Here is a 15,800-nt window from a genome sequence, read left to right on the forward strand (position 1 = left end):
CAAGTATCATCATGTAAATCTACTTAAAGTATTAAAAATCAAAGAAGAATCCTCCCATTGTAGAAAGTGTAAAGGATCCAAACAGTTGTGTGTTTAATGGTCTAATCATTTCAGCTGGACTTGTAGCCGTTATATTATTGGCTAGTTTACTTTAGAATAAAACATCAGATTTTATAAACTACATGTGTTTTGTGTGCAGAAATCTTAATATGTAAAGTAACTAGTAACTAAATCTGTAACAGATGAATGTAGTGGAGTAAAAAGTACAATATTTCTCTCTGAAATGTAGCGGAGTAGAAGTAGAAAGTGGCATGAAACGAAAAGACTCAAGAAAAAGTACAAGTACCTCAACAATTGGACTCAAGTACTTTACATGTACTTAGTTACATTCCACCACTGGTTTTACAAGTGTTTCATAAATTTTTTACATATATATATATATATATATATATGCTTTGCAATTCCATTGACCCAGACACAAGTAAATGTAGTGAAATTAGTGACAGTATTTCAACATCGATATTTTGAAGCAGTCCTGCACATTGTCTATTTGATGTCATGAAGCCAGTTGTGTCATCACCTGGCCAATAGCTCACTGAGATCAGATCAGATCTTTAAACCCAAAGGTTGGGAGTTCAGCCCCCAGGGTAAATATTAATGATTTGTCCCTTTTAGGAAACAACAACAGGACCAGACACTGTTTTTGTGACAATATGTCTTTTATTTTTGAATGCTTAGTTGATTATATAGTAAAGGAAATCAGATGAATAAAGAACACAACACATCAGTTTTAAGAATAAAAAGGAACCAGTTCATTAAACCAGTGGACTATATGAATTATTAATAATTATTATGAAGTGTTATTACAGTTGCATTCTCCTCTTGTATCACAGAAAGGTCCGACAAAATATACACTTTTATTTTCTATCTGGACATTTTGGATAAAAAGTTCATTACCACTCATGTCGGGTAGGTTTACCTTTGGACGGAGTCAGGCTAGCTGTTTCCAGTCTTTATGCTAAGCTAGGCTAACGCCTGCTTGAGGGAACTTCATATTTAGCGTTCACACATGAGAGTTGTATTGATCTGAACAATAACTCTCAGATAGAAATCTAATTAGTGTGTTAATATTTTATCAGATGAGTGGGCGCTGTTTATAACAGATAATATTCAGTAAACTAAAATGGAAAAGATGTGTGAGTATGCAAATAATTTCTGTATTTCATTTTGTGTTATTTACTGTAGATTAAAAGTCCAAATAATGATTAGTTTTTGTCCAGCTCAGTGAGCCAGTGTCTGTCTAATTTTAAACCCAAATGTGAACTGTTCCCTAACTCTTCAGATAATAAACAAGTGAAAGTGAGTCATCTGTCAGCAGAGAGCTGTTTCTGTCTGCTGAACCAACTGAAAGTGAATCAATGATAGAGATTATAGATGAGCTGGAGAGGCATCATGATGGTGTGGTAGAGTTACACACACAGGTTCTTGGAGCAGACGAAAGAAGCCTGGTTGGTACAAGCCCAGTCGTTCCAGTTATTTGCTGTAGAGAGAGTTTACAACCAATGTAACTGATTACATTTAACTTTTATATTTAAAAGTGCAACATACAACAATTCAGTTTCAATTAAATGTTATTTATAATATCAAATCATACCAGGAGTTACCTCAGGACACTTTACAGATAGAGTAGGTCTAGACCACACTCTATAATTTACAAAGATAAGATGATTTAAATGTTTTTTTTACCTCCAGGCCAGTTCATCGTAAGACAGTTCTCCCCTCCGAGGTTGTTAGGCTCCCCCGCATTCCAGCTTTTGTAGTCGAATTTGGATCCATCACTCCACATCCACGTACCCTCCTGGAGGAGAAAGATTGGTTTAATGTCAAAGTGCAATCAAGATTTTTTTTTTGTAAAACTCATTCTAGCCAAAAGACTTCTTATTTTCTGCAACAACTCATGAGACCCAACGCATTCTCATGAACGGGTTTATAAGATATCACATGAAAACGTATGTACAATCGCCTGATTTTCTATGAAGTCCTAAGAAATTAGTCGACCGCCTGCCGGTCACATTAAATTTAGCTGAGAAAATGTGACAGTGAGCTGGATACTGTGCATCATGCAGCGACGACGTTTAGACACCAAAATGACTAGATTGGAAAAAAAACGTGTTTTGATTAAAACACTCAGGGACATGTGAAAGTCTTGTGTTTTCTCCTTAACTTCTTCAGGACATGAACACCTGTTTCCTGGGTGAAAGTCTTGTGTTTTCTCCTTAACTTCTTCAGGACATGAACACCTGTTTCCTGGGTGAAAGTCTTGTGTTTTCTCCTTAACTGTTTTCTTCTTGGACATGAACACCTGTTTCCTGGGTGAAAGTCTTGTGTTTTCTCCTTAACTTCTTCAGGAATGAACACCTGTTTCCTGGGTGAAAGTCTTGTGTTTTTTTCTTAACTTCTTCAGGACATGAACACCTGTTTCCTGGTGATAGTCTTGTGTTTTTTTCTTAACTTCTTCAGGACATGAACACCTGTTTCCTGGTGATAGTCTTGTGTTTTTTTCTTAACTTCTTCAGGACATGAACACCTGTTTCCTGGTGATAGTCTTCAGGACATGAACTTTCTCCCCAGGACATGCGGCTTAAAAGCCCTGTGTTCCTCCTCCCTACGAGGGTCTTCACGCTCTCATACAGCAGCAGGCAATGTACTGCTGACAGTAATAAATATGTGGAATACATACAGATTGCAGTGATTTACTTTTGACAGCTATATGTACGAATTGTTCATGAGAACAGGCTGACAGACGAGCGACATCACTTCCTGTGTGATGATAAAAGTCTCACCTTCACTGCGTCAGTGCCTCCGATCCAGGAAGTTTTCTGTGTACCGCTCACTTGGATAATGAAGTCTTTGAGGAATTTATGTTCCGCATCTGAGTGGATGGAAGCCAGATTCCCACCAGCGGCCTGGCAGACAGTCTAATTGAGACAATATCATCAAACAAAAACATAATCACATTATTAACAGATCTCAGGTCAGTTTAACAGTCACATGCGACATTTTAATACTTTTAATCAGTGGTGTTTAAGAAGTATTCAGATCCTGTACTGCAGTACTAATTAACCACACTATAAAAATACTCTGTTACAGTAATTCTTCTGCATTGAAAATGTTACTTAAGAAAAAGTATGTAAGTATCATCGGTATTAACAGGTGTTCATATCTCTGGAGTGTTTGATCTTTTTTCTATTTATGTGGTATTAGTACTTTTACTGCAGTAAAGTATTAAAGTACACTGGTATTTAGCATACATGTGTTATGATAGATAATAACTGCTGTACCTCTGCATCAGACCAGGTCTTTGTCTGGATGTAGAAAGCAAAACAGCGAGAGCCTAACTGAGTCCAACCAGGAGGGCAGGGAGCTGCACCCTGTATGAACAAATAAGCCAAAAACAATCAGACTAGTTTATATTTATGATTGTTCATTTACGGATTGTTCCTCTGCAGCGCTGTGGAGATAGAGCTGGCAATGCAAGACTACAATCAGAGCAACCCAACGAGTCAGAGATTCTGTTCTGACCTGGGCAGGAGATTTTACACCCTGTGATCACAAAAATGTCAATTTATTATAAGTTACACAATACTTTAACAGCCATTGACATTTACGGTTGGGGAGACTGGACTGATTTTCTACTGTTTAGTGTTAATCCCCATCTAACTCAGCCAGTTAAGAGCTACATTTAGCTTTAGATGTTATATGAATAGGGTCCCTGGAGCACATTTTTGATCAGCTCACAATTTTCAATGCACATTAAAGAGTGCAACTATTATCAACAAAAATGAAAAGCTGAGACTTATCAGTAGCAGTTTTAACAATGAACAGCAGTGCAGTTGACTTTAATGTGCTGCAAACAGCACAACCAGGAAGTTACATGAGTAATTAGCATCATTATTCGAGCATTTGTATCTATATGTGCAATAACATCTGCTGAACAGGGCCGACATTTACTCAAAAGTGAATATTGTAAACTGTTTATTAAAAAATGTTCAAAATAACAGAACATTTATTTTGACTGTAGTTACACACCAAATGTCCATTTTTAATTTCAGGACAAAGTCTGTTATTTTACAAATTAATTTCTTAAGAGTGTACTTACATATGCAGTCAACAGTCCGCTGGACAAACAGAGCAACAAAGCTAATGGAAAGACTGATGTCATCTGTGGAAAGAAGTTAAACAAAGTCAACATACATCAGACAAGGAAAGAATGTCAGACAATGAAGGACTGCAACTGATCATTAATGATCCGTTCATCAAATTAAAGTATCCAGCTATTTATAAGTATATTACAAAATGTGGGTATAGTTTAATATTTGATAGATTGATATATTTGAGGACTTAAGGAGACGTGATGTTGCACTATGGCGGGATTGGACACTTGAGGGTCCGGGAGTGGCAATGCGCAATGTGCTCCTGGTGGAGCGGGTGGACGGAGAAGGAGTGGGGGAGGAGGAAGGGGCACAACAGGAGCAGGTGGTGCATTTGGAGGCCCACACTTCATGGCTGCAGCAATCCTCTCCAGACTTGAGGAGATGCAGCTGGGGAGGTCGCAGCAACATCGCCACCCGGTCAAGACGAGCATTTATTACTTTGTCGCATCAGCTCCCGCTGGTGTGCGCCAGGCAAATCCGCCATCATAATAGCAATCCGCAATGGAACAAGCGCGTCTGCTCTTAAAGGGAATGTGAGATGACACTCTGATTGGTTTATTGCACGTTACGCCCAAACCACACCTAGATACTTCAGACCAACCCATTTTAGATTTGCGTCGGGTGCAAGACTCATTTATCCCACCAGGTATAATAGCAACAGCGCCCGCGATCCGCCCACAAATCTACTTGCGTTTCACGTTTGATACTTGCATTTCAGATCGTTAAAATAGGGCCCATAGTCTCTCCACCTAGTTCTGGGTCTTCCCTGAGGCCTCCTCCCAGCTGGATGTGCCTGGAACACCTCCCTAGGGAGTCGCCCAGGGGGCATCCTTACCAGATGCCCAAACCACCTCAATGAGCTCCAGTCATTACCCAGCCTTCATGACCATAGGTGAGGGTAGAAACTGAAACAGGCTGGTAGATCGAGATCTTTGCCTTCTGGCTCAGAACACACAAACTGTGTATGTAATAGTGCCCCCGCTGAGCTGATTCTCTGGTCAATCTCCCTCTCTGTTTTCCCCTCACTCGGAAACATGACTTGAGGAACTTACACTCCTGCACTAGGGGTAAGGACTCCCTCCCCCCAAAATGTCCTCTCGATACAGACAGGATTAGTTATTATTAAAAGTAATAATAAATGAAATTGTGATAATTAATTGAAACATGATTACCTTTGCTGAGGTGGTGATTGGCTGACACAGAGGAGAAGAACAAGCTGATGACTGTCACTGAAAGAAAATGACACAGATCTGAATATTAAACACTCAATAATAACAAATTAGGTTAAACTTAACCTGATTTACATCATTAATGCATCCACAATCTGTTCTTAATTGTATCTTTACTCAACAGGAATAAACTCTGCAATCTAGCAAAAACAAAATATATCAAACTTTCAAGCAAAACAGTCAGTAATAATGATGACAATACAATGTGAAAACGTCCATTATACTCACGTCAATAATCTTTGTTCTGCCTGGTGTGGTTTGGAGGGAAAAGAGAGTCATAGGCCCTTATATACCTTAGAAAGGGGAGTGGTCTTAACCATGATTGACAGTTCATGCAATGATGCAGGTAGAGACTTGATATAATTATATTTATATAACAGGGTGTGAAAGTCATGGTCAGTGGTGTATGACAGTGTCTTGATGTAATTAACAATGTGTGTTTAACCGGTGGACTTCTGCGTTCTGTGTTTATTTTATTAACCACACTATGACACAGGATCTCTTTATGATGATATCCGTTTATTCTCTCTGGTGACAAACACGAATAAGTAGGACCTCGTTATTAATCAGAACAGCCTGCTCAAGCTTCTCTCCAAAATGGGATTACAAAAAGGGCATCGACAATTGGCTTTAACAATATAAAGCAACACAATATACAGTCAAAACATACCTGGTGACAAACATGAATATCCGACCACAAGTACAAACCTGTGCTACTTACCTGGGAGAAATAATACTTACCTCTGACCACTTCCAACGCTTCTCCACCTTTACCTCTTTAGTGAGAAGAGGAGCATTCCTGGTTCACATGGCAAGATAGGGTTCACAGGCAGAGAACAAGAGGTGGGTCATCATGTTAAGCTGCATGAGTTCGGGAGCTGTACACTTGAGATCAGTGGGTCTATGGACACGTCCAGCTGCATAAATGCTCACAGGTGCTTCTTCGCTGAGGCCCTGCAAAACAGCTCAGATCTGATGGCGGAACTAACTTTGTTGGAGTTTGCATGGAGCTTGGGATGGACAAAACCTTGTAGAGGTACCTCAGTGAACAGGGTTAAAGTTGGGATTTTAACCCGCACAAAAGTGCTTTGCACATTAATGGCAGAGGTCACAGTTATCATAAATGCACGACCACTCTTACCTGTGTCAGCGGACCTAGACAATCACTACACGCAGAGAAAGTTGCTGCGGTCTGAACCAGCCCGTCTCAGGTCAGCTCAAGCCACCTGATAGTGGCGTCTGTGCCGCCGTTGGTCAAGTCGCAGAGGTTGGTTTTACAACGTAAGAGACGTCACCTGTTTCAACAGCCAATAGAGAAGTCATCTTCTAAAGTCAGCTACAAATTATAGGAATAAAACTATCCATAATCCATTTCATTTCTGTTACAAACTGTTAACTGGTCGAAATGACAGATAGACGTAGGCTCAACATGCGCCAAAAAACATGTACGGTGGAGCGAGCTTGAGAATGACCGAAAATTAGAGAAATAAAACGTGTTTTTTGCTGATTCATCATTAAAAATGTAACTGTAGCAAGCATATCACTATCACTAACGTTATCCTTATTCATATTTAGACGCAACAAATGATTTATCCAGCTACAAAAAAGCCTGGAAGTAGGAAGTTAGAACGGAAGTACAAAGAGTCGTTGCTATGGAGATGATACATTGCCTCATCTCGACGCATTGGTGCTAACCCGCAGTTTTTAGAGCGCTGCAGACCCGTGCGTTGCAAACAGTTGCAAGTTTCAATTTGTCTCGTCACATATCTTTGGTCTGAGACAGTGGTACCCGGGTCCCATGCAGGCCAGTGACCAACATAACCTCATAACTTCTACAGGCTGAGCAATACTTCCATAGAAGACGAGAGATGTAGCACTGTATGATAAGACAGAGCTGTTCACCCTGCCAAGGCCATAGAGAAAACTAAACTCAACACATTTGTTTGTGCTGAGATATTTGGGCACGGTAATATCTTTGGTACTTTGAAGGTTTAGCTAAACTTAACGCCATCCAGTTGGATGTTTAACTACACCTTCAGGAAGACAGGAACTTCAGAGAGTTGGGATGGCACCCACACTGTACTGTGTGATCCTAAATCCTCCTCCATTGAGTGTTCATTAAATGCTCCCAAAAACCTTCACATATGTGAAATGAGTCTTTCCTTAAGAGTATTCACCATAACCAGAGTCAGTATGTAAACACATACAGGGGAACAAGGAACAAAGACAAGAAAACTTTGCTAGGACACAGTCACAGTCTGTGCTTGTACAAAACCAACTCGTCCTCAATGTGAGTTTTGTTTGGCTTGTTTAAACACGCCAACAGGAATATCATATCCGTGTTGGTGTTTTAAACAGATAAAACTCACATGCATCCCTGCTGAACACACGACATGCAGGTTTGAGCGGTTTGCCAACTGAGGGGAAGGAAGATGGCCTCTACACACATAGACAATGATTAAAGAAGAACTTTGAGGTTTTTCTCTTTCACACAGGAGACCAGGGTTTGTGTTCTGTTCTTGTCCCGTTTGTTACTGAAATGTACATTTAGCAACCCCACCCACTGTTAAAATACAACAAACTGCTTGTTGAATTTCAAAAGGAGAGGCAATAATTTCTACCTTTCTTTTATTGAAAAAAATTAACATTGCATTGAATATAAAAGGCAGCACTAAAAAAATGACAGTTACATTTTAAAGCAAAGTTTTCTGCTGATATTTTCTTTCAAATAACTAAAAAGTCTCTGAGTGTCAATGTGATTATGTTGTTAGACCAGTTTCTCTTCCCCCCATCATTGCCAGGGGTTTTGAAAGACTGATCCTCCCCCACATAAAGGCTGCCATCCCTGCTGATCTTGATAAACATCAGTTTGCATATCGGACCAACAGATGAACAGATGATGCAGTTACAACAGCTCTCCACTCAGCACTAACACACCTGGAACATCAGAACACATATGTAAGGATGCTGGTTGTTGACTTTATTTCAACATTTCATACATTACTCCCAAACAAACTGATCCATAAACAGAGCCACTTGGGCTTACAACACACACATGTACAACACGTCTGATTTGGCTTGAACGCACCATAAGTAGGCGTGTGTGCACATTACTCGGTATGGGTCAGTTGATTGATAGACTCATATAGATATGGGCAATAAAAAAAATTACATATAATAAAAAATGTTTTCAAATATACAGAGGAAAACTCATTTAAATACGCAATAATAAAGATCAGTTATATGATGGCATAGTGGCATTAGAATGTGCCCGAGGCCACCAAATGTGGGCTATTACGGCCAAACATATCTGGGGAGGCATGGCCCCTCGATCCCCCCCTACACTAGTTTAATGTTAAAAGGTCTCCACACACACACACAGACACTTCCAAAAGAACTTGAATCGCTGTTTTGCACAACTCGTTTTGTGCCGCTAACTTATATTAAACACTGTTTTAAAGGTTTTCAAAAACTGGTGTTTTACTATTTAAGATACCTTGTATGAATTTTGCTTTCATTCATATTTTTTCTAGCTGCCTTTGTCTGTGTTCTATTTACTTACTTTGTTCTATTTATAAAATTTTGTATACACACTGATGGAGAGCTTCTGAACAGATTTTCATTGTACAATGACAATAAACATCTATCTATCTCTATTACGATATATTGTGCAGCCGTATAACTCTTTATAACTCTCACAAAAAGAGCTCAAAGAGACATAAACAATCATAAAGAGACACAAAACAGCAGCAAAGAGACACAAAATGACCTCAAACTCAAAATGAAAAAATACAAAGACCGCCATAAAACAATAATCTTGTTTTGGAGCATCTTCACTTTGTTTCTGTCACAGCATCAGTTCAGTCTGAGGTTTACCTTTAATGTGTTTCTGTGTGTGGAAAATATCAATAAATAATGATGATAAAGTTTTATTGATCATCAGAGGTGAGCAGTGTGACAGAGATGATCCACTGAGATCATAGGCATAGATTTCAGGGTGGATGCAGGGGTATGTCCCCCCCACCCCCCAATATTTACAAGACGTAGATTTGTCTACCTCAGAAAATATGAAAGAATCCACTCCCCAAAACATGTATGGAAAACAATAACTGTGTCTACTTTGCAGCATTGGGGTTAAAGAACAAGAAGTGAAAAATAAAGACAGATTTATGTAGACTTAAACTTTGGAGCTTCTGGCTTTAACAAGGTCTCACTCTCTAACAGAGTTGTTGACATGTTCATGAATCCTAAAATAACACATCCTGAAACATGTGTGATGTTTTGAATGTGAAGAATTTTTGAACAATAAAGGAGAATAATAATTTCCATAATTTATACATAAAGACATTTGCAGCATAAATTGTTGCATCAAAATTCACCAGAATGCAGGACAGGAAGTGTTTGACAGACAATATTTTATGAAGGACGATCCCCAGACCCCCAGTTATAATGTGTCCCCCCCCCATCAATGTGTAAACCAAACCTCCACCCTTGACTGAGAGGCAGAACCATCATCAGATCCAGAGGTTCAGCAGCTGGATCTATAAAACAACATGTCTGCCCTCTGCTGGAGACCCTGAGCTAACACATCACCGTCTGTCTGTTGGCTTTTAAACAGTGTTGGGGAGGAACTAGTTACATGTACCAGAGTTAATAAAGGTAAATGTAATCTACATTTGTTACAGTTACTGGGATAAAAATGTCTGGTTAAATTACAGTTTACTGTGAAAATGTTCATGATTACATTGGGAGTTAGATGTGAATATTATCTGTAAAAAGCTCGGCCATATGTTGAATAATATTAATTTGTTTTTCATGTGCACAATGTCTTCTTTTGCCATTTCCAGCCACAGCTGTTCAGTAAAGTTAGATGCTATTATTCTGATGCTTTTGATTGGTTCTCACCCTTCTGACAGTTAAATCACCTCTCAAGCTGTCTGAGAGTTGCCACTATATGTAGGGGTGTGTGTGAAAAAAGCAGTTTTTGATCATGCACATTTTGGATTAGTATCTTAGTATTAGTATTAGTATCTTAGTTATTATGAAGTGTTATTACAGTTGCATTCTCCTCTTGTATCACAGAAAGGTCTGACAAAATATACACTTTTATTTTCTATCTGGACATTTTGGATAAAAAGATCATCACCACTCATGTCTGACAGGTTTACCTTTGGAAGGAGTCAGGCTAGCTGTTTCCAATCTTTATGCTAAGTTAAGCTTGCCTTTTCCCCCTGTTTCCAGTCTTTATGCTAAGCTAACGTCTGCTCAAGGGAACTTTATATTTTGTGTACACACATGATTTCTATAAATCTAAATAATAACTCAGAGATAAATCAGATAAAAGTGAAAGTGAGTCATCTGTCAGCAGAGAGCTGTTTCTGTCTGCTGAACAAACTGAAAGTGAATCAATGATAGAAATTATAGGTGAGCTGGAGAGGCATCATGATGGTGTGGTAGAGTTACACACACAGGTTCTTGGAGCACACAAAATAAAATTGAGTGCTACAAGTCCTGTCGTTCCAGTTATTTCCTGTAAAGAGATTTTACAACCAATTAATTACATTTAATGTTAAACTTTTATAATTGAGACTGCAACATACGATAAGATGTTTTAAATATATTATTAACCATTGAAGTTCATCTCAAGACAGTTCTCCCCTGTGAAGGCATCGGCGTTGTCAGGCTGCCCCGCGTTGAAGATTTTGTAGTTGAATTTGGATCCATCAGTCCACATCCACGTACCCTCCTGGAGGAGAAAGATCTTTTTAAAGTCAAAGTGAAATCAAGAGTTCTTGTTGTTGTAATACTCATTCAGGCCACAAGAGGATCCTCCTTGTTTTCTGCCGGTCACACGATAGCTAAGGTTAACGTTCTTTATAGTTACATTTATCAGAGAAAAGGTGACTGTTAGCTGGGTACAGATCACCATGAAGTGATGGTCCTTTCAGAGTTACAGTTGAGTTTAGCAGATAAAAAGTGAGCATCATGCAGCGACAACAGTAAAGTTTAGAAAAACCAAAATGATTAAAAGATGGTGGTTTGGATTAAAACTCTTCCAGGACATGCACACTTGTTTCCTGGGTGAAAGTCTTGTGTTTTCTACTTAACTTCTTCCAGTCCTGTGTTTGTAGGAGCCAAACATCTCCCCAACCTCCTCCCTATGAAGATCTTCATAACACTTGCGGTGACGAGAGTGGCAGCCTTTTTCAGTAGCTACGTCTGTCATGTGTCTTTTTAGTCTTTTATAACTTGCCGGCACATTTTACCTGATCCCGGAAGAACTAAGGCGACAATAACGAGGATGCAGAGCTGGAGCTAAAGTCAAGGCTAGGCTCATGGAGAAGCGATGGAGGTTCAAGCCGTCCATTCCTTTGTGTGTGATGGGAAACGTGAACTCACTGGCTAACAAGACTGATGAGCTAGCTGGTCAAGAACGTGTCATATAGTCATACAGAGAGTGCAGCCTACTATGTTTCACGGAGACATGGCTCACAAGCAACATCCCGGACACTAACGTGGAGGTACCCAGCTTTTCAACTGTGAGGGCGGACAGAGACCCTAAACAAAGTGGCAAAAACAAAGGTGTGGGGCTTGCACTCTTTGTCAACACCAAATGGTGCAACCCAGGACATGTGACGGGAAGGAAACTATCTGCTGCCCAGACATGGAACTGTTAGCGGTGAGTCTCCGGCCGTACTACACACCTAGGGAGCTATTACATGCCATTGTTGTTTGTGTTTACATCCCTCCATGAGCTCTGGCTGAAACTGCATGTGATGTCATCAACTCAACTATCGCGAGGCTTCAGGCTCAGCACCCTGAAGCCTTCATTGTGATTTCAGGGGACTTCAATCATGTTACACTGGACTCAACTCTGTCAACCCTGTCTGCCTATGATCAGTTTGTTAATTGCCCTACATAAAAGAACAGAACAATCAACCTTATGTATGCAAATGTCAGAGATGCATACACTGCCACGGCTGGGGAGATCAGATCACAACCACTACATTCCACTTGTCAGCAGACAACCTACCACCACATGCTCCTTCAGGAAATGATCTCCTGAGGTAGAGGAGGCCCTGAGGGACTGCTTTGAGTCGACAGACTGGAATGTACTGCAGGAATCATATGGTGATGATATTGAGGGGTCACACACTGCACCACTGACTACCTGAATGTATGTATGGGCAAAGTAGTTCCCACAAGAACTGTACACTGCTTTCCAAATAATAAACCTTGGATCACCAGCGATGTCAAGGACCTCCACAATAAAAAAAAGAATAGAGGGCTGTTGGGGACCAAGAAGCTGGTTAAACCTGATTTAACCAAAAGGCCTCAGATTGAGCTGACCAGAGAGACAAAGGAATCGTGGCCTGTATGTAAACTCCAAAGCCTGGTTAATTCACACCTCTATGCGAAAGTCCCAGCCAGAAGGGACAAGCCTCACAGCTGGCAGGAAGTCAAAGAACTACAAGATTGTAGTCTTCAAACTTTCAAGAGTTTTGAGTCCTCCTATTGGTTCAGCGGGACCATAAACACAGCATGGAGTCTTGACCTATAAATAAGCCTGATCACCCAAAATCCTGTTGACTTCACTTGCAACTCACGTTGCTGACAGGAAGCACGCAAGCGCTTGTGCTAAACTTCCATTTTCTGGAGAAAGTGGATTTTATTTCGGTGGATCCTTGAAAACGCACCAGTGTTTCCATATCTGCAGTGAGAAGGAAACAACGTTTTTCTTCTCAAAGTCGACTAAACTTGCCCCTTGCTGCCTTTTTGGAGGGAAGTTTCTCCGTGGTGCTGACGAGCACCAGGGACCCGCTCTGTTTGATTTCTGTGGAAATCTCTGGACAGAAACAAACGGACTGAACACACCGTAAGGAGGCTTACGTCTGGGCAGAGATAAGTAGTGTGTTTTATTAATGAGCAAAGGGTTCGCTACCATTGTTGCCATTAATGTGATCTGATTGTAATCATGTACTGGTCCATATGTGATTATTAATCTGTTCTGTGAATGTATCAGTGATCACGATACTGTTGTTGTGTTAAGTAGCTGGGTATAACTGTAATCGCTACCTGCTAAGTCACTCCTTTCACGGAGTTTAGTTACTGTCAGCGAGATAATCGCGGTAAATCAGCTGTTAGCCACTGGAGTGGTTATCGAAAACTAAGATCAGAGTGCCTCTTTCCTTTACTCTTCTTCTCTTTCTTCTTTTACTAACACACACACACACACACACACACACGACACAGGTTAGCCGCGTAGCTCCCGAGCTAACGCTGTAGTTTAGCCACGTGGAATCGGCCACGTTCGTACAGAGATAACACAGGAACTAGCTACCATACCGGCTAAGCGCAAGGCGTTGCCTAGCAACCCCGGCTTGTTCAGCCCCTTCTCATGCACCCAGCACCACTACCGCCCTCTTGAGGCTAAATAGTTTTGTGCAGCTCACAGGTGTAGCCATTTTTGGAGTTGTATTTGTGTTAGAACTACATTTCGACACTGCCCCTCCTTTTTCACTCACTCTCTCTCACACACACTCACACAGACACAGACGTGTCCATGCTGCTTTGTTGTTGGTTGTTGCTTGGTTGTGAAATTGTATAAAGGTATATAAGTTTATTATTGAAGGATTATTGATTAGCTACTGATAATTGTGACGTTAATAAATCTTATTATACTTAATTAGCAGTTGCTTGTGATTATTTGGGTACTTGTTGTAATAATTGCTGGCTGAACAGGTCCGTGCTCGAAATCCCCCCTTCCTTTATTTCCTTTTTAAAGGATTTGCACAGAAATGAGACTGTTCCACAGTTTGATTATTGGTCCCTGACTTGCAGGGTGGTGCCCGTTTTGATTGTTTGTCGATTTGATACAGTTATTAAAAACAATATTCATAACTTTATTAATATTGATAAAACATCTTTTGATAATTTACCAATGATCAAATCTGTACCCTATGGGAATCCAACAGGGCGCTTTTAAAGAGATGGACCAGGCGAAGCTGAGACGCGTACAGGGGAACTCAAGGTCAAGCTGAAAGAGGCAAAGGAGGAATACAGTAAGAAGGTAAAGCAGAAGCAGCAGGAATAAAGCATGAAGGAGGTCTGGGAGGGCATGAAAACTATCAAAGGCTATAAGAAGAAGAATAACATAGTGGAGGGGATGTGGTGAGGGGCGAACCAGCCCAACCAGTTCTACAACAGGTTTGATTGCCCTGCTTCTGCTGCAATGGCCTGCCAAACTCCCACACCGCACCCCCCACCTACTTCAATCTGTTCACAGGTGGTGGATTTCAGGAGATCTAAGCCACACATGCTACCAGTCTCCATTGAAGGGGTCAATGTGGAGGTTGTCAGCACAATTCTTATTTTTATGCATGTGTGATATGTGTGTATATGTGTTTGTTGTGTTATGGTTCTCTAAGCTACTGGATGCCTAAAATTTCCTTCAGGATGAATAAAGTATCTATCTATCTATCTATCAATCTATCTATCTATCTATCTATCCTCACGCTCTTATAAGAGACCGACATCACTTCCTGCGTGATGATTAAAGTCTCACCTGCACTGAGTCAAATCCTCCGATCCAGGTATTGGTGTCTATACCGGTCTCTTGGTAAATTAAGTCTTTGAGGAATTTATGTTCCTCAGCTGAGTGGATGGAAGCCAGATTCCCACCAGCAGTCTGGCAGAAGGTCTAATGGAGAAATCACATTATTAACAGATCTCAAGGCAGTTTAACACTTAAAGGAACATTTGTATACTTTTAATCAGTGGTGTGGAAGAAGTATTCAGATAATTTAATTCAGGATAACTACTAATACCACACTGTAAAAATACTATATTACACTAAAAGTAAATGTAGGCTAATTAGTAACTGTATTAATACTTTTAATAAGCTACATCTTGATGATACTGACATACTTTCAATGCAGAACCTTTACTCTAAGAAAGTATTTTTACAGTGTGGTATTAGTAATTTTACTGCAGTAAAGTATTACAGTACATTGGTATTAAGCATACGTGTTACGATAGATGTAATTGCTGTACCTCTGCATCGATCCAGGTCTTTTGCCTGGATGTAGAAAGCCGAAACAGCGAGAGCCAAACTGTCTCCAGGAAGCTGCACCCTGTATGAACAAACATGCCAAAACCAATCAGACTAGTCTATATCGACAGCTGTTCATTTTACAGCATAGTTCCTCTGCAGCACTGTGGAGATAGAACAGACAATGCATGACTACATTCACAGCAACCCCAGTCAGAGATACTGTTCTGAATAAACTTTCTCTGTATTGCTAAAATCCTGAATATGTCAGGGTTTCCACAGCGCAGCTATGCTTAAACAACATAC

General features: G+C 40.2%; 2 protein-coding genes across 4 annotated transcripts in view; both read right to left on the minus strand.

Moving 5' to 3' along the window:
- Positions 1–736: 736 nt before the first annotated feature.
- On the minus strand, positions 737–6,280 carry LOC114563912 (galactose-specific lectin nattectin-like). The gene is made up of 6 exons (XM_028590907.1): positions 5,387–6,280; positions 4,160–4,222; positions 3,342–3,431; positions 2,844–2,978; positions 1,747–1,858; positions 737–1,540 (listed from the first exon to the last, which is right to left on the minus strand). The coding sequence occupies exons 2-6, from the start codon at positions 4,220–4,222 to the stop codon at positions 1,470–1,472; spliced, it is 471 nt and encodes a 156-aa protein (XP_028446708.1). The 5' UTR covers positions 5,387–6,280; the 3' UTR covers positions 737–1,469.
- Positions 6,281–10,440: 4,160 nt separating this feature from the next.
- The window catches only part of LOC114563910 (galactose-specific lectin nattectin-like), a 56,973-nt gene continuing 51,613 nt past the window's right edge, over positions 10,441–15,800 (minus strand). For all 3 annotated transcript variants that reach the window (XM_028590905.1, XM_028590904.1, XM_028590903.1), the window contains 3 exons: positions 15,009–15,143; positions 11,072–11,189; positions 10,441–10,973 (listed from right to left, as the gene is read on the minus strand). In XM_028590905.1, the coding sequence (XP_028446706.1) occupies positions 10,903–10,973; positions 11,072–11,189; positions 15,009–15,143 (324 nt within the window). In that variant the 3' untranslated portion in view covers positions 10,441–10,902. The remainder of the gene's footprint in view (positions 10,974–11,071; positions 11,190–15,008; positions 15,144–15,800) is intronic.

Source organism: Perca flavescens, chromosome 11 (assembly GCF_004354835.1).
Source record: "Perca flavescens isolate YP-PL-M2 chromosome 11, PFLA_1.0, whole genome shotgun sequence".
NCBI lineage: Eukaryota > Metazoa > Chordata > Actinopteri > Perciformes > Percidae > Perca > Perca flavescens.